General features: G+C 33.3%; 2 protein-coding genes across 3 annotated transcripts in view; one reads left to right on the top strand and one right to left on the bottom strand.

Moving 5' to 3' along the window:
- LOC137919485 (uncharacterized) overlaps positions 1-19,325 on the top strand; it is a 56,630-nt gene that overhangs the window by 25,661 nt on the left and 11,644 nt on the right. The window contains exons 17-25 of the mRNA XM_068762572.1: positions 372-520; positions 692-893; positions 1,097-1,244; positions 1,822-2,036; positions 10,517-10,627; positions 11,852-11,983; positions 13,148-13,338; positions 15,749-15,902; positions 18,303-18,477. Coding sequence (XP_068618673.1) covers positions 372-520; positions 692-893; positions 1,097-1,244; positions 1,822-2,036; positions 10,517-10,627; positions 11,852-11,983; positions 13,148-13,338; positions 15,749-15,902; positions 18,303-18,477 — 1,477 coding nt within the window. The remainder of the gene's footprint in view (positions 1-371; positions 521-691; positions 894-1,096; positions 1,245-1,821; positions 2,037-10,516; positions 10,628-11,851; positions 11,984-13,147; positions 13,339-15,748; positions 15,903-18,302; positions 18,478-19,325) is intronic.
- On the bottom strand, positions 7,614-8,644 carry LOC137919388 (glycine cleavage system H protein-like). 2 transcript variants are annotated; one of them, XM_068762449.1, is made up of 2 exons: positions 8,560-8,644; positions 7,614-8,226 (listed from the first exon to the last, which is right to left on the bottom strand). In XM_068762449.1, the coding sequence occupies exon 2, from the start codon at positions 8,219-8,221 to the stop codon at positions 7,715-7,717; it is 507 nt and encodes a 168-aa protein (XP_068618550.1). In that variant the 5' UTR covers positions 8,222-8,226; positions 8,560-8,644; the 3' UTR covers positions 7,614-7,714. The 2 variants fall into 2 exon arrangements, with proteins under 2 accessions (XP_068618550.1, XP_068618551.1); XM_068762450.1 differs by lacking the exon at positions 8,560-8,644 and adding an exon at positions 8,312-8,375.

Below are 19,325 nucleotides of genomic sequence, written 5' to 3'. Positions count from 1 at the left end.
TCTTTAATTAATTTCTGCGGCAATGATCACTTAATGAAATACTGTAATAATAATATAGATGAGTCAAATTCGTTTCTATTTTCTATTCAATTAGGCTCTTCTGGTATTCTTATCGTAATGTACACAAATCATCACTACATATGGTTTTAAATCAATGATGATGAATAAAAAAATATTTATTAATAAATTATTTGGGTCCGCCGCTGAGAAAATAATATGTAAAGAGTGCGAATTCTTAATTGTGGTTGGCTGCCACAGATTAAACAAGAGTCTATATCAATATCACAGATTAAATATAACTCAGTACTAGTATTTAAGTGAATAAATTTCTTTAATATATAACATTAATCAATATATGACTAACCTTTCAGCCGCAAGACCCTGTGAGCCTCGGGCCGGAAGTTGTGACCGCTGCCCGCAGTGCTCTGCGCATGCGCTATAGCCTCCTGCCATATTACTATACGCTGTTCTGGCGTGCACATCTCCACGGCGAGCTGGTGGCGCGACCTTTGTTCTATGAGTAAGTTTTTATTATCTCTGCGGGAAGACGTTGGATGCGGGTAACGCAAGACCGGACATTGCAGTGATCTTTGGGGGAGGCCTTTGCAGTAGGCCACTATAGGGTGATAAAAAACCATGGCGTATTTTTCTGACACTAACTGGTCTAAAGAGTTTGTATCTACTTCCCCAGTGACCCGACGGACGTGACCACTCACGACATAGACGCGCAGTTCACCATCGGTCCGTACGTGATGGTGTCGCCATTACTGTCCCCGGGAGCTACCACCACGCGTGCGTACTTCCCCGGACAAACCTGGTACAGCCTCGCGGACGGCCGTCCCCTACTCCCCGGTTGGAGAGTCATCACCGATCGCCACATCCTCGCTGTTAAGGTCAGGCTTAAAATAATTTCTGTGTTCATCATACCATTAGCTCGCATTAAGATTAAAATCATGTGCAGTGATGAGATAAGTGAGGTTCTCCCATTGGTCTCCAGCTCTATTAAAACTTATGTCCTATTGTTGATTTTAGCTAACTGACTACCTATCTATATTCATGAATTTTAATGCTTAATTAGGAATGTTGTGTTTGACAGGGTGGGGGCATCCTGACCATGCAGGAGCCGCCTCAGGGCGTGGTGAGCACCAGCCTGTGCCGTGGGCGTCCATTGCAGTTTCTGGTCGCACCAGACTCTGCCGGTCAAGCTAAAGCTTCTCTATACTGGGATGATGGATTAGGCGTTTGTAAGTTTTTCTCGAAATTCTAAGACTAATTTGTGTTATCAGTTATGACTTATGGTGCAGAATTATGGTCTATGTATTATGGTAGGCAGAACACGCTGCTACTCATCTTCTGGTAACTTGTTTGTGAACAGTGGCATTTCGTCATAATTAATGCATAAAGTTAGTCCTCCGATGAGTTGCCATTGCTCTAACATAATATAAAACGTTAAAGTTTGTACTAATCCCCCCTAGGAACAAATCTACTATTTTGTTTTGTGGCAGCTCCGCGCATACACCGTGCGACAGGTACTGAGGACCGACTTTCCGCGAACGCGCGTTTTATGCGACACTCTGTCATAAAGGGTGCGAGAAGGACGCCAAATGGAAAGCTCGCATTCGCACATATAAATAGAAGTTATTAATCGAAATAAAATGACTCAATCGAAATCTCTTTCTTTAAACACGCAACGCTAAATTGGTGACCCAAAACAGCTGCCAACGCTAAAGTTTATAGCTGCTTGCGTAGATTGACTATTTAATATTCTTTCATTACAATTTTAAAATGAATTTAAAAAAATGTATCTCCAATACTTAACAGATAACTACGATGAGAGGAAATACAGCCTCGTCCACTTCGACCTCGACAAGCAAGAGTTCCGCAGCAACGTCCAGTGGTGGGCATTTGGCATGCCCAACGTCAACAAGCTCACCATCTTCGGCCAGAAAGTACCCGTCAAGAACGTGACCTTGAACCAGCAACCGTGCAAGAAACCCATCTGCGAGTTCTCATACACCAGCAAGAACCAGTCATTAGTTATCTATAACCTCAATCTACGTCTGGACGAACCTATTCACATCCAATGGTTGTTGCAAGATAAACCGAAGACTGGAATTAAATAAACCAGGTAATTTATAACTACATATGTAGATATATCTAACTAATGTATTACTATATAGATATCTTTGTATATACACAGAGATGTATTAACCATGTTATATGTTGTCAGAAATATTGGACAAGTTTTGTTTTATAATTTAAGCAATATGCAACATATAAGCAAGTTCTTAACATATCTATATCGATATATTGTGAATCATGCGTTGATGTATATCTATGCATATTAAGAAACTATGGAAACAGTTTCAGAAAGTATGCAACTACCAGGTTTAAGTCAGAGGTTCCATGACTTTTTTATATAGGCCATTTCCAAAATTGTATTATTCCAGTTGGACCCCTTATGGATAAATTACTGCCATATTCTCAAAATTGTCAAAAATGTAGAAATTAGCCTTACGACTAAGTTTTTTTTTTAAAAAAAAGAAACATTTATTGATTCTTCAATTAATTGTTGTAATTAACTATCCTGTGAGTGGATGTCAAAAAAAATTAAACTTGGTCGCTTGGGTTAATTTTTTTTTTAATTAATATCTATGTCTGCATCGCTTGGTTAAGCAAACATTTAAATTCATTACAATAAGATATCGTAACATTTTTGGTCACTTCAAAATAGACCTCCAGTCTCATATACTCCTGAAGTTCCACCAGGTTTATTTCGGGAATCATTGGTTTAGGCACTTCACCATATGTAAATATGATTCAAATGTCAAACTTAATATTTGAAGGGGTTGTAAACATTTTTTGTAATCAAATTATAATTAGCTAGATTATTTGTAAGGTTTGGTGTTGGAAGTAAATAAAATCACTGGTATTCCAGTACTATATAAAAATAAAATACATGGGTAAAAATAAAAGTGTATGATGAACAGATAAAAATTCTTAATCTGTCATGGCATCTGGTTAATCCATTAAATATATAAACAGTTACCTACCTGGATTCTCTCCTATACTATGGTGCTACATAATTTTGTCACATAGTATTCTTTGTTGATTTAAATGTTTGTGGAACCTGGCAATTAAGATTATTAATAATACAATATTTTTGTTATATATATATTTGTGTGTGTATAGATATATATATATATATAAGTCAGACCCCGTACAGTTTTTGTTAATTCATCTATTTATATATATCTGAGCACATACTGTAATATATAATGGTTCATTATACTTACACAAGAAGGTATAGTTATGTATCCAATATAAGCCTACATATAACTTTAGGTCAATATGTATACCATTATTGATTATAAAAATAATTGAAAGACCCGTAATTAATAACTACTAAAATAAAAGGACTTCCCAGAAAAAGGACTCTTAGCGGCCAAACGCGCTATTAATGCTAGTCCATAGATTATATAGGATGTTTCGATTTCTTTACGAGATGGAATTGGCTAATGTATATACTCATATATCAAGGGTCGGCAAACATTTCATCTCTAATTATTTAAAAATATTTAAAATGCTGTTTTTTTACATACCTAAGTTATTTTTTTTAAATAAATAAATACATAAAATTTAGTTTAGTACATAGTAAATCTGAGGGGAGAGTGGAGGGTCTACCATAATCGTCACGCTGATCAGACAGTTCGACGATAGAACTGAAAGCAGTGGGCGTTTCTGACTATAGTGGTGCCAAAAATACATCGGGCAGAGCAAAACTAGTCATCATAGCGATCTTTGGAGGGAGGTCTAAGCCTGGAGACAGTTCGTGTAAGGTTACTATTTAAACAAGTCACACCATAAACCTTTTATTTGAAAACTAATTTCAATCCAAATTATTCTTTTTCATCATCATTTCAGCCAAAACCACCATTGCTGGGCATAGATTTCCAATAGTACCAGTAGGAAGCGAAAAGCCGTCTGTCTACGCTTGCAGGCCCCTAGTCTCTACTTAAAACCTTTAAGGCCCTTAGCCCCCCTTGGCTTTAGAGGCTTGCCCGCTGCCACTTATAGTAGCCAATCGGCTGAACTATTTGGTTTATATTGTTTGCTTACGAATCTCCCCATTCCTTATTTGATCTCATAGAGAATTCGCAAGGATAATGTTATCTATAATGGTACTATTTTATAAATAAAATAATACGACCAGTTGCATGTATTAGCCGACCCTAATTTCTAGACTTATTGTCAATTATAAGCGAAAGAACATTTTGAAATTGAATTTTGGACTTAAACGTAATGTTTATGAATTTTTAATATATAATATCAACGCGGAAAAGTATGTAAAAACACTAATTGCTTCAATGAAATTATAATTAATATAAAAAAAACAAGTTTGCACTTAGTATAGACATTTATGAAATATTAACGAGTTAATATAAGATATTCAGTAATTCAATGTATGTTATGATATTTGCCCCAAATAGTTGTAGAATTGTTTCATAGTTTATTCATTGTAACTTTTTATAGTTTAATGGAAGTCAGTCATGAATATTATAGGTAAATCTGGCATCCCATTACTTTTAAGTGAATCATATATATATCCCTCTCACAATGAAATATCTTATGAAACAGCTTGAGCTAAGGTCCTCACGGAAACCCTAGAGGCGAGATTGGAAGTATAGGCGATAAATAAGTACGTTATTAATTAAAAAGTTTTTTAAACAAAATGTCTCATCATTATTTTACTTCTTTTTTGACAGCCCTTTTGCCATCTGTCAAAAGAGAACGCCAAAAAATTAAATAAACGGAAGGCAAAGGTAACTTAATATTCAGCCTCTTCTCACAAGGACGTGGGTGAAGCTTTGAATGCCAACAGGTAATTTGTTCATAACAGAAAAAAAAACTGGATATAATTTATATACAGTATTCAACATTTGAAATTTTTTTAATATACCAATGTATATTATTAAGGTATGTATATACCACTGCAATTTAAATATACTTCCATGTACATTAATTAAGATTAATAATTGTATATTAAATCATCTCAATATGAAGGTATAATAATATAAATAGGCATATTAATGTATGATTTTGTAATAACATATTTTTTTATAATGAAACATACATGTAATGTCTTATATATATATATATATATATATATATATATATATATATATATTTTTTTTTAAGTGATTTGTGCTTATACATCAAATTTGTGTTCAATATATTCAGAAATTAAGGTATGTGCTTATCAATGGAATAATATTATGCGTATTCAAATATTAAGGGCGCAATAATTATCATTATATATGGAATAACTTTATCACAGACTATGATTTTCCCGCCTTTAATACAAATGTATTGCACAGAGTATAAAAAATATATTTTTTTTTATGTATGTTCTGACATTAGTTATAGGCCATAATTGATAAAATATTATTAATGCTTTAATTGATTTTATAGTTCCTTTTGAAATGAGTGATATTAAAGAGCTTTTTGTGGTTTTAAGTTAAAGTTACTTTAATAAAAAATTAAACAATTTAAATTGCAGTTAACCTTCAGTAACTTTATGTGGACCATAATAATGAAATTTATGACAAGTTTTATTATATATTTGTTATTTTGATTTTATATGTTTAATATTTATATAAGGTGACATGAATAGATGTAGTTAAATATCCACGTCATAACAATTTATTCGTAATGTTAGTTATTTGAAAAATTATTTTGCAATTTGATATTATTATAGTACAACCTTGTAATTGTTTGGTACAAAATTATTTTATAATTTTTGTAATAATGTTAAGATATTGGTTACATTAAAAATTTTTTAGTCATTATTATTGTAGACAGTGTTTAATGTAAACAGAATTGTTAAAGTTAATAAAGGCACTCAATATACAAGCCTTTCATTCTTTGCCGTTTTCAGCTCTTACATCCCCATCTTTAGGGGAATAGGAATTCCCCTAAAGATATGCAAGGATATGCCATAATCGTCACACTTGGCTTGGCTAGTGATTGCAGTGTGGTATTATGGTACTCATAGGTTCAATCCAATCCAATAGAAACTTGTTTGTGAGCAGTGGCAATCCCATATAATTGATGTACGAAGTGAAATACATAACATTGAATCCCAAGACTCGAACTCGCGGCCTTCGATCTCAAGTCTTAGTCTACTATCACTGCTCAACATAAAAGCATTTTGGCATAAACACAAAGTAACTGGAGATATAGCATCACAATACGCTGATCTGAAAATAATTTGTTCTCTAATAAACATTGTAATTTTTATAAAATAACAATATTATATTAATAAGAAGATATCTGATATTAAAAAAAAACCATTATTTTTTATCAGAGGTTTCACGATATTATATGGTTCAAAAAGTTAAGTATCTTAAAAGTCATCATCACATTTTCCAGGACCTCATTACGCTATTTTTTTTGTCCCAAACGTAATTACGCATGTTTACTTTGAAATGTAAACCGTATGGCATGTGTGTTTTAATAAAATAACTGAACTCAATTGGGGTTAATAATAAGTTAATAATATTTTAACAGTTTGTGGTACTTGTTAACATATGTGTTAATTATATGGATAAACAAATGAAATGAAAGCATTTCAAAGATAATAACGCCATTTGCATTCACTTAATTGTTTATTGAATGTAGATAAAAATATTTTACTTATTAAAACAGATATACTAAAGATTAAGTATGTTCATTGTAAAGAGCTTAATTATTGATAGTTTGAGGGAATATACCTCAATAGAGAATTACACTTTTACTTTTACTAAAAAATGACAATGGGAAAAAAGTACATCAGTGTCTTTTAGTTGGAAATGAGAGATATGAAGAAAAGAACATGTTAGGGCATACATTTTAAAAATAATATATACTACATATGTCAGAGTATAATATATATAGTACAATTTCTTACATAAATACATATACAAATGAATATGTGTAAATGTATATTGACATATATATATTCGTTATAGGTAAGTATTACATAAAGATGATAAATAACAAATGCTACTCAATTTTAATAAAAATCTTTCCTTTTTTTTCCTTGAGGCATAGGCACTCATTAAGTTTTCTTAAAAAATATTTGTTGTTTTTACTTACATAATTGTAAATACTAAACAAAATATAAAATTTCCTTTAAAAGTTTGTAACATACATTTTTTGATAGTTTGTCAACTACTAAGTTATATCATATTTTTACTATAACTTATCAGCATTCCACAGATTGCGGGTACTGAGGAAATTTTGTAGGTAAGAGAAGTTACTTTTCAAATTCCAAACAGACTGTTCATCTTTCAGATCCATTGTAAGAATGGCTTGATTTGTTAAAATTGGCTGATTACCAATATAGCAGGCATATGGTAGTCTCATTCCAATACATTGGTGTTCCTTCACCAGACTTCTCTAATATGAATAAAACATCAAAGTAAATGTTTTATCACTTCAGCCCTCCATAAAATTTGTATTTTAAATTAAAATGTAATATGGTACATTCTAATACCTACCCAGACACTTCTAGCTGTAGAAAGCAACTATCTTTATTAAATACAATCAAATAAAAAGGATAAGTATAATTCCAACAATTTATATTTAAATTAAATTTTACAACCAGGGTAACAAATTGTATTCATTACATTACTAAACATATTACATTTATAATTAGGCTAAAAAGAAAAAATTATGTGTGATCCTTCTCCACATCTGTTTTGAGGAACTTTTCATATTCTTCTTCATTCATTAACTCCTTTAATTCTTCAGGGTTCGACAACTTCAGTTTGAACAGCCATCCAATATCATAACATGATGAGTTAATCAAACCTGGTTTATTTTCAACCTCAACATTCTTCTCTATTATTTCTCCACTAACCGGTGAATATACTTCACTAGCTGCCTTAACACTTTCCAAAGCCCCACATTCGTCACCTGCTTTTATTACTGTGCCTGTATCTGGTAATTGTGCAAAGACAACATCACCAAGAGATTCTTGTGCGTAATTACTAATTCCAACAATCCCTATATTATTATTAACAACAACCCACTCATGACGATCTGTATATCTTCTGCTGCTTGAAGCTGTAGAATATGAGAAACGCAATACACTGAATGTTTGTCTCGCCGATTGTATTATGCTTTGCCTTGAAGTAATCTGTCTTGAGGCATTCAGCAAGTATCTTTGCAGTACCATTTTAACTAAAAAATAGAATTAACTTGTTAGATTAAGTAACTTTTTACTCAAGTTTCCCAGATGTTGTCACAAAATAGTACAAGTAGCTACTTTTTAAAAATTCAAGACTAAAATATTTTGATAATAGATGTTGCACTATTGCACTCCGTTGAACAATTAATTACAATGTACTAAGAGAACTAAAGTTATCTATTCAGAGATAAGTGACCGTCATTGACCGCATAGAGATAATATGATCTCTGAACCCAATTATGAGTTTAAATATTTTATATTTCCGATTAAATCAAAACAAGCAAATTAAAATAACAATACATATGAACAATAGTTTTCAAACATACTTATACATAAAAGTTACTAATAATAACGGTTTTCCAAATACTATTTCTATTTTCTAACCCTTTAAATTCTTATTTGAAATATGAGATGAAGTTAGACAATCTTGACGTAAGAATTTTAGGTTGACATAAAAACATTAAATTTGAAATTAACAAATTTTAAAACTATGATAGTAATTTATGCCGTAATGCAGTATTTTCATTATGATAATATATTGATGAAATTTCAAGAAGTAGGGTAAGTGCCTCAATTAAAATTCTATTAAAATATTTACATACAAAAATCGCTAATTTTTAATCATAAAAGTTGAACTGAACGTTCTGAAACGTACAGGGTCCAACTAGTAGTGTAAATAAATCATATCACTTATTATCGTAGAATGTAAATGGTACAAAAAACAAAGGTATTTAAAAACATAGACACTAATTAATTATTCTCTGTATTGTTTTGAACAATGCACATTTCTTCTGTTAGTATGTTACATATTTTGGTATATTATAATACAGAGTGCTTACATAATTATCAAAACAAAAAAGTATGTGTACGTATGTCTTTTCAACACAATATTTTCTATGTATCATATCAGACTAAATTGAAATAATTTTTATTTCAAGTTTTGAAATTGCGTTTATAATATTTTATCAAATAGAGTTCGCTCCTGGAAAGAATCCGTAGTAAATGTCATTGATGGTTTCACCATGACTGAAGGATGTCAAACAAAGTTTACTAAAAAAATTGATAAACCGACTTATATTATTTGCATTGCTATATGTGGTGTTCTCCTGGGTGTGCTATATTTTTACAGGTTTAGCTTTTAAGTAAAATATGCATACTTATATTTAACAACGTACGATATCCGTGACCAACTTCGTTTTGTTTTAGATTTCACCTGATCACAATTTTAGTAAGTTATGTGCTGGGATGTTTGGCTTGTTATTATGCTTTAAGCTCGAATTTACTATACAACTATCTGAAGTTGTGGTTGACTGAATTTGTCCCAAAATCGCTGCAAAATAACGACAAACTCCCTCCTGACGTAAGTTGACTCACTTTTTATTACTATATTTGATGTTCAGGTTACTGTTGAATTGAATTATAAGTAATAAGGTATAATAAGTTTATTTAATTTGTTAAGTTTCTTTAAATTTGGTCCGTGTTATGGTTTACTTACTATTATGTCTCATGATACATATTTTTAAAGTATTGTTTATGACAATATGAAAAAAAAATATCTTTGAGGTACATTATCATGTGCTATGGATCGATGCTTTGGGGTAGAGGTGCAGATATTGAAAATAGATTTGTTTTATGAAAAAGAGTCATCTGAGCTATTTACGGCTTGGGCCTGCAGATCTCCTTCAGAAATCAGTTTAAGGAGATTTTTCAAAAAATTAAAAAAAAGAAAGCATGTCCATAGTGTATATACAAGGCATTGTAAAAAACTGACTGTACCTAAGTTTCAACAGCAAAAACAAATTTTTGGATTACCAGTAAAAAATATTTAAAATGTATTTAAAAATAAGTTGATGGAAAAAGCTTATTAGTCAATAAACAATTATCTAAACAATAGAAACCATGACAGGTTATATCTTTATTAAACTTTTTTAATGATGTGTTGTCGTGGAGTATCTTTTTTGCAGCTATAACTTTGCGAAGCAAGAGTAGAATCAACATTAAATAGTGTAATAAATTAAATAAATAATGATTTGACAATCAAGATGATTTCTGTTAAAAGTTCCAAAGTTGAATAAACAAATTTAATCTTATTTATTATTTTGACTAATTTTGTCAGTGTAACAGTAATAATAAATTGAGGTACAATCTCAAGTCATGAATTGCAGATGTTTGTTATTTTTAAACTATTTATATTATACATAAAGAATTTTCAAACACAGTTAATTTGAAAGCTGTACATAAAACAACAAAAGATATTAGTAACAGGTAATGTATAATTTTCAGGGTTGTGAGACATGCCGATCAAAAGATTGCAAGCGTCATAACCCAAACATAATTCCAGAGCCTTGGAATGGACTACTGATACATAAACAATTGGATCAAGCTATTGAAGATGTAAGACTGATAAATATTATTAAATATAAACATACAACATCTTATCATGATTATTGCCGAGTTACAGCTCCAGACATTAATTTTCTTGACTTGACAGGTTAATAAGCTACATGCATAATTGACTTTTTTTTTTAAATACAACAATAGTACCTCCTGTTACAGTCATGTGCATAAGTAAATAAGTTATCAAATAACCACTAATGGGTGTTACCAGTGATGACTTACGGCTTAGAAACTTAGTTTATCATCCTGTGTCAGTCTGTTAAGGCTATAAAGAAGACACATTCTCGACAATATGAAATTAGAAATGAGAAGATTCATACACAAACGAAAGTTATCACCATAGCTATAAGGTTTGGCAAGGAAAGGTAGCGGTGGTCAGGCCAGATAGCACCCCAAACAGATGACTTTTTGACCTCAACGTTCTGGAGTGGAGAACACAGACCAATGAGGAGAGCATACAAATTCAAATAACCTTATTAAGGCTATTGGATAATGCTAGATGCTAGCCATTTCAAACTGGTCGAATACTAAATGAATGGGCAAGGCCTATGACTAACCGTGGTCTTCCTATAGATGAAATGGTGATGACAAGTGTTAAGTTATTAATATAGATTAAGTTGTTATATGCAACAAAAACATTATACAGTATCTTGTAAGTTTCCAACAAAAACTTATGTTAATTAATCACTTTAAAAATTCCCCATGTGTTGTAATAAATTTTCCTGGTTTTTCTTTATTTTATTTGTGCATATAGTATATCTCGACTACATAAATATTCTGTTATTTGATATTTTGTAGATATAATATGTAGATGTATTATATATATACCACATACACTTATAACTAATTACTGTTTATTATAAGATATAGGTGTTAAAACTCTAAAAGTGTGTAACCTATTTTTGATAGTCCTGTATAATGTGAGCACCCTGAAATATGTTACATTATTTTTTTTCTATTCAAATGCGTCAGGCCAATGACTTCTGACAGTATAATTTACAGGGATAGGTAATTTATCAATGTTGAAATGTAGTAATTAGAATTTTGAAAACGCTTTCCGTTTCTATATTATCATTACATTTTTTTATTATTTCTGAAACTATTTTTGCACAGGTTGTGCCATACATTTATTAACAGTAAATAAGCTATACATCCACTCCTTTAAACCTTTTACACTTGTAAGAAATTATCCTGTATGTAACATATTATTCTTTTTTACAGTTTTACAATGCTATTTTGGACCAGTTTATTAACACATGGTATAGTAAGATCACGGTGCAGCCATTCTTTGTTGACGAGTTGCGGCATCAGTTGAGATACGCTTCTGCAAATGTCTTGCAAAGGGCTTTAAAGGTATCCATAATATATAATTAAATAAAAATAGCAATATATTTTAATAATACTTCTATTATTATATAAGTATGGGTTATGGTCATAGAAGTTATTTTTAGACATTTTATTATATATAGTTATAGTTTTTTTAATGTTCTTGTATAAGTAATTTTAAATATATATTTTTAGTGATTCTTAGTGCTTACCCTTAATCATCTGGATCCATTTATAATAACCTGAACAACACCGCTGCTATATAGCTTGTTCTAAGAAAATTTCCATAAAGAGATATTCCACGAAACCATCTTTTCTTTAGTGTTTGGGTTTGTACACCATAAATAAATGGATTTTATTTAGAGATTGTAGTATGTACACCCATAAGGAGGACATACAACCTTGTGAAGGTAGCCAAAAGATAGTTGCTTTCAACCAGTCCCATAGAAAATTTATGAGAAAGGCTTTTGTCCAGCCATGGACGTTTTATGGTTAAAATGATGAATTAAAATCAACATTACTTTTGAGCCGGTTGTCAACAGTTTAGCACTCTGTAGGAATAACGGAGAAGACTTGATTATGTGGGATTTATGACATACAAAACAATTACAAAAACAAATTAAACACTATAAATAATAATTATTCAATGTTTAATGGAATCAGGCGTTACCTTGCGAAAGTCCATACTAAGTTAGAAAGGGACCAATATTTAGCCACTTCCACACATGCAGTGGTAGTCGTGCAACAAAGTGCACCGCCCGCCAACCCGCTGATAAATGCACGATATTGCAAATATTGGTCCTTTCTTACTTAAATAATAATTAAACAATAGTAGCCTAGCGAATTTACCGCGGTAGAGGACCGAGACTTGCAATCGCAGTCCGCGGGTTCTATTCCCGGAATACAATTTTGCTTCAGCTCGCAGATAAGTTTTCAAAGGATGTGCAGCAACGCCCTCTACATCTTAATACCTAACTGCGATCGCCAACCCTGCCAAGCGTGGCGATTAATGTATATCTCCCGTATATATATTCGAATGAGGCCTATGCCATGTAAAGAGCGTCTATTGACAGAAGCAATGAATTAATAGAAGTATTTATTTCAGTATAAAATTAAAGTGGATTTGTACCCACTAAACCTTTTGATGGATGTTATGGATGGAATGATGATGATGACGGTGATAATTTCCAGATAGATTATGCCCGGTTGATCACGGAGCGGCTGGTGCCATGTGCGCTGAGGCATTACGCTGTTGTGTCGAGTGGTTCGCGACCGGCTCTCCACGTGGCAGCGTGCAACCGGGCGGCAGAGCTGAAGTACTTGCGTTCCTTAACGGACGTCCTCCTCCCGCTGGTGTTGCAACCAAATGAAATTAATAATTCGTGAGTATTAATCTGCATTATTACTTAGGGATTTTAGATATGGACGTATAAGATATTAAAATGAGTTCGATCCTGGAAAGAGATTGTAGTGAATACGAGGGCCAAACTGAAAGTTTTTAGAACTGGCAACTTAAAAGCATTATATTAAAAAAATAAGTTTAAATTTTGAAAATAGAACTCTTTACCAATAATATTGAGTATACATTTCATTCATTTGTCATTTGTTTTACGATTTGGTGGCAATTTGAAAATTGTCTGTGCACGTCAGAATGAATTTAAGCCGAGAAAATTTTTGTGCAATGATTTTTTATGACATTCGATGTCATATAAGTCAACAAGAAAGTTTATCATAACTTCGATTGGCTTTTCACGATGAAGCCCCATCTCGTGCCACAGTTTACAACTGGTTTAATGAATTCAAACGTGGTCGAACTAATCTCACTGATGATTTGCGTGAGGGACGGCCTTCTACAGCGACGACTGAAGACAATATCAGTGTTGTGCGGCGTATGATAGGGACTGACAAAAGAGTGACCTATCAGCAGATTCGGACAAGTCTAGGCATAGGTATGAGTCAAGTGCACAAAATCCTCCATGAACATTTAGCGGTCAGGAAGCTTTGTGCCCGCTGGATACCGCATAATTTGACCGAGGCTCAAAAACTCCGCCGTGTTGATTGGTGCCGAGAAATGATCCAAAAATTTAACGGAGGTGACTCAAATGCTGTGTTCGACATACTAACGGGTGACGAAAGCTGGATTTACTGTTATGATCCGGAAACCAAAAGACAGTCTGCTCAGTGGGTGTTTCCTTCCGAAGAGTTGCCAACTAAAGTGAAGAGAGGTCGAAGTGTTGGAAAAAAGATGGTGGCCTCGTTCTTCGGAAAGACAGGTCATTACGCGACAGTTGTCTTAGAGGATCAGAAAACGGTTAATGCAGGGTGGTACACTAACAACTGTTTGCCACTTGTCTTGGAAAAAGTTCGAGAGAAACGACCTCGCAGCAGGATCCTCCTTCATCACGACAATGCCTCGTCGCACACCGCCAGGCAAACGATCGACTATTTGGCGACCTCAGACGTGGAATTACTGGGTCACCCGCCGTATAGCCCCGACCTCGCACCCTGCGATTTTTATTTATTCCCGAAAATAAAAGAAAAACTTCGAGGAAAACATTTTATGGACGCCGAAGAAGCAGTGGCTGCGTTTCAAAACGCCGTCGAAGAGACCCCTAAGGCCGAGTGGGCAAGGTGCTTTTCTCAATGGTTCCATCGAATGCAGCGATGTATTGATGTAAATGGACGCTATTTTGAAAAGTTATAATAAAACTAATAACTTGCTAGAATGCCTAGTTTTTGATTTTCTAAGAACTTTCAGTTTGACCCTCGTATAATTGTGGGGTCACGGTGACTAAATGTTTTTTTATATGGCCCCCGCTATTAGGGACCTCTCGTACCCCTAACTGATTGATAGGTTAGGGACTTTTATTTACTTTTCATTAATTTTTTCATAAATTATTTTATTTTTGCGTTCTTCTTTCATGCATCTCAAGATCTTTCATTCGTTTCCTTGCTTTCTACATTTCTTCTGTCTTACTCATCTATTCCATTTTCCCTCTTTTCCTTAGTTTTTACAATTTTAATTTTTATTTCATTTTACTTTATTTTATTTATGTACATATTATTATTCCTTACATTTATTTTTATTTTATTTACAATTTTGGTGACTAAAGTTTATCAAATGACTTCTACAGTAATTCGGATCAAAGGCACTCTTGAAAGGTACTGATCGTCTTATGGTATTTTATTCCCAGAGTATATATAAACATATAAGTAAGTGTGTGTGTAATCTAAATAGAAATGAATCGCCTTGTGTGCCACTCAGCGCAAAACTCTAAGAGTAGGTACAGGTCCTTCAAGTTTTTTGTCCTTGGCCCTCGTCGCAGTACACGAGCCAAGAGAGAAAGGAGCTATGCTCGGAAATTTAAGATCGAAATGAGATATATCGATTAACCAAAATGACGGTCATATCGCAACGAACAGATGGCCACTACGAAGCGTTGGACGCTCACTCACAAGGCATACCTGACGAGGCTATCAGAAAACGCTGAATGTAGCTCTCATCTAATCTTCAAAATAATTCTATTGGAGAAGATCAGAAATGGATTCCTTACGGCTGAAATGATGATAATAATAACGATGCCATGATGCCATAAATTAGAAGCCTTTAAGGAAATGTTAAACTCTGTCGGCCTAGGTGAACGCATATCGCTTTGTATTAGCAAGATATGCAGCTAGGTGAATATTGATACAACTGTAAACTCACTGTATACGCTATCTGCCCTTCAGGAGATGAAAGACCATAAGACAAGTCCGTGAAAAAATATCGAAAATTATGGTAACTGTTTTCAGGGTATTTCGAGTTTTGATAAGGGAGGTGTTCGCCAACTGGGTGCTCTTATCGCTGACTGATGTACTTGCGGATCCGTACATACTGAACACGCTCATCATACTTGCCACTGGTGATGAGAAAATGGCACAACTGCCCGCCACACCAAATTACAAGGTGATTATAATACATAGAACAATTTATAATTAGACTATATTTTTTATTATATATATTAGGGAGAACTGAAAATAATGTAATTTCTGTCGATATTTTTACAGAAAAAAGGATTGATATTTACAGCTTCGGCATTGAATTTTTTATACTAGATGGCAAAAGTTTGTTGATAATTAAAGTGAATATATTGTTGATTAGAAATAAAAACTTGTTAAAATGTAATCGTGTGAATTTAACTTAAGAAAGCGCCATTACTTTCTTGTCCCCATAATATATATTATGGCATATTTACATATAATTATACTAAGTATGTTTGCTCTCAATTTTATTTTTTGTTTTACGATATTATTTGTTTCATCTATCTCTACTAATTTATCTCTGTACCTCCTAACGGTTAACTAGAGAATGTTTTCGCCATCAAGTTTGTCGTTATACATAAAATTTGTAGTATTTTAAATAAATAAACAAGTGATGCGGTGATTCTGGGTTCCATTCCTAAATTATGTTTTATTTTCGACCACAACTGTCTACTCTTTTCTCCTATAGCTACTTACTGACGGATGTATTTTTATTTAATTAATTCATCATCGATAAAACCGTGGAGCGTCCAATATTGACATAGGCCTGCCCAATGGACTTAACCCTTAGTAGCCTGATTTACGAAAGTGATTTTTTTTTAAATATTACTGTGTTTGCTTGAGAGTCTAGATGTAGGAAAAAATAGATTTTTTTTTTAATTTCGTTCGAAAGAATATTATACAACAGTAAAATCCGTACAGCTAACCTATAAAAAAACTCATAGTAATGTTAACATTCGGTTTAAAATATTGGTATCAAAATTGAAACTCTAGGTTATTAAGGGTTAACACCGGTAGGAAGCGACCCGGATCTTGTCATCTGATATATCTTTTTTTCTCGTCATTCTTATGTCGGTATATCGTCATATGTGTAAGGTAGTGTTTATTGTGTTTTTGTCAAGTCTACTAGGATACTTCGTTTAATTCCTAGACTCCTATGCGTGCCTAAATACCTATCTAGATATTTCTGTCATCTTAACATGGTTATCTGTCACTTTGTGGGTGAATCATGAGACCATAGCTGTCATCCACTGAGCTATGTCGTTTACATACGTTCGTCTACCTATCTCCGTATTCCTAATTCAATCTCATAGAGAAATTCCTAGCGTAAAGCTCGCCGATGAGGGCTTTGATGAAACTTTCATCATAAAGCACCAGGATACATCACACGCGAAGAATGTTTATAGTTTCTCCAACGCCATCTAGTTGGAAGCGGCGATAAACATAGTAATAATCTTATATATTTATGTACTGCGCTTAACCGAACAAAAGCCTTAGTTATAGTGTTATAAAAGCATAATATGTATGATTGCGAAGCTAAGTTGAAGGTTGACCTCATAGTCCGTAGAAGAGATGGTCGCTTGGAACTTGAAAGTTCTGGAAAGTTGTACACGGATCTATAAACGTAGCATAGAACATCTAGCAACACGGTGGACAGACAACCTTGTTAAGCTGTTTCCAACTGGTCCTAGTGGAAATTTAATAAATATATAGTGAAGGTCTACGCCCAGCTGTGAACATGCTTCGGCAGAAATGATGATGATCATATTTAGATTGAATTTTCCCTATAATTAGGTAAAAAATAGTACATACTTGTTTAATATATAAACTATTTATATAATCAATTTAATTCTCTTTATTATAACAAGAAAAATATGTAGATTTAATGTACAATATAATAATATAAAACATAACATAAATATATAAACCATAGTCTTTGATCCCTGTTTAGTAATGTTTTTATTCTTACTTGTTTTTTCATTGTTTAACTATAAATCATTATATGTTCTCAGTGAGATAGTTATAAGGTAACAACTGTAACTAATTTTATATTTCTAAGCTTCTACGTTTGTACTTTCTTACTGCCTTTTGTTACTGTCTATCTCCAATAAAGTAAAGTAAATAAATAAATAAATAATAGGCTTTCTAATCACATAATGCAATTTTACAGACAACCATTCGAAAGATACCAAAGAAAATAAAAAATGGTAAATGTTATAGGTTGTGGATTCCCAGCGACGTGCATTAATTTTATATAGATTACCATTGCTTACAAAAATTTACAGAAGATGTGCAGCAGTATCCTCTGCGTACCATAATACCACATTACGACTGCCAACTTGCCTGCCAGCCGTGGCGATTATGGTATATCGCTCCATAGATATCTTTGGGGGAAGCCTATTCTGTGCAATTTACGCCTATAGGCTAAAACGTCAAATACTCTATTATAATATACGATAAGCTCTACAAAAATACTAATAAAATCATTAAAAAAAACTGACATATTTTTAATTTCGAATATATAGGTAGAATTTTTTAATTACAGGTGGAATTCTTAGAGACATTTGCCCGTCAGACGGATTCGGTGTACACGCAGCGCTGCCGGCTGATGCGGGTGGACCTGGACCTGGTCATCACCGAGCAGGAACACTTCTACGCGTTCATGCAGTACATGAAGTCCACCAGCCACCTCCAATTGCTACAATTCTATAAGGACATCAGTAAGTTGGAAGATTCCTTGTATTCTCTAATTTTAAGGCCGTTTTATTGTTTTATATAGGTTGACTAGAGAACAGTTGTGAAGGCGTTGTCAATTAATATATACACTGTAACCAAAACTTAATAATAATATAGTAAGAAAAAATGAGTTTTCTAAATTCAGAACGAGCGGGCGTTGAGGCTCAAGCGTTAATTATTGTGTACTATGTGTATACTGACGCAGCTACAAAAGGTTTTCAAGAAGTTATCCAGTAGGAGTAAACCTAGTGAAATTATCCGATCGGAATTTTTTTTCTAAATAATGTGACGATCGCCGAAATATCTGATACAAAAGAGACTATCGGGAACAAAGGAGACATTCGACTAACGAGCTTATCGGGGCTGACGTCTAGACATCAGAAAGGTGCAGGTGTATTTATGCATGCTCTTTTGTATGTTCCTTGCTTTATTGCATCTTTCGCGGCAGCTGGCAGGTGGTGAGATAAATAAAATAAAGCAGGCAAGGCAAGGCTCTATTGTAGTCCTACAATAGAGCCTTGTTTAGGTTGTTGTCTTGCAAGGTATTTATTAAGAAAAGGACCAATATATGGCTAACAATGCGAATTACACAACTGCCACCGTTAAATCACTCGACACGTGTTTCACCCCTCCACGGGGCATCCTCAGGACTAATGCTGCACCGATTAGTGCCAAACCCAGAGTTAAAACAAACTATTCATTGTTTCAGCGGCTTGTGTAACATTTGGGAGCATCTTGTTGAAACCATATGACAGTAATGTATCGACATCACTGTCATATTTTATGACTACTTTTATGACTACAACTAATCATCCTGTATATCGATACAGGA

Source organism: Battus philenor, unplaced genomic scaffold (assembly GCF_028537555.1).
Source record: "Battus philenor isolate CCGP_79_NKW_IND1 unplaced genomic scaffold, ilBatPhil1.0.hap1 SCAF_16, whole genome shotgun sequence".
Classification (NCBI taxonomy): Eukaryota; Metazoa; Arthropoda; class Insecta; order Lepidoptera; family Papilionidae; genus Battus; species Battus philenor.
This window is presented reverse-complemented; position numbering and strand designations above follow the sequence as displayed.

Excerpts from the sequence above, each read along its gene's own strand:
- LOC137919388 (XM_068762449.1), bottom strand. The coding sequence starts at position 8,221 with ATGGTACTGCAAAGATACTTGCTGAATGCCTCAAGACAGATTACTTCA.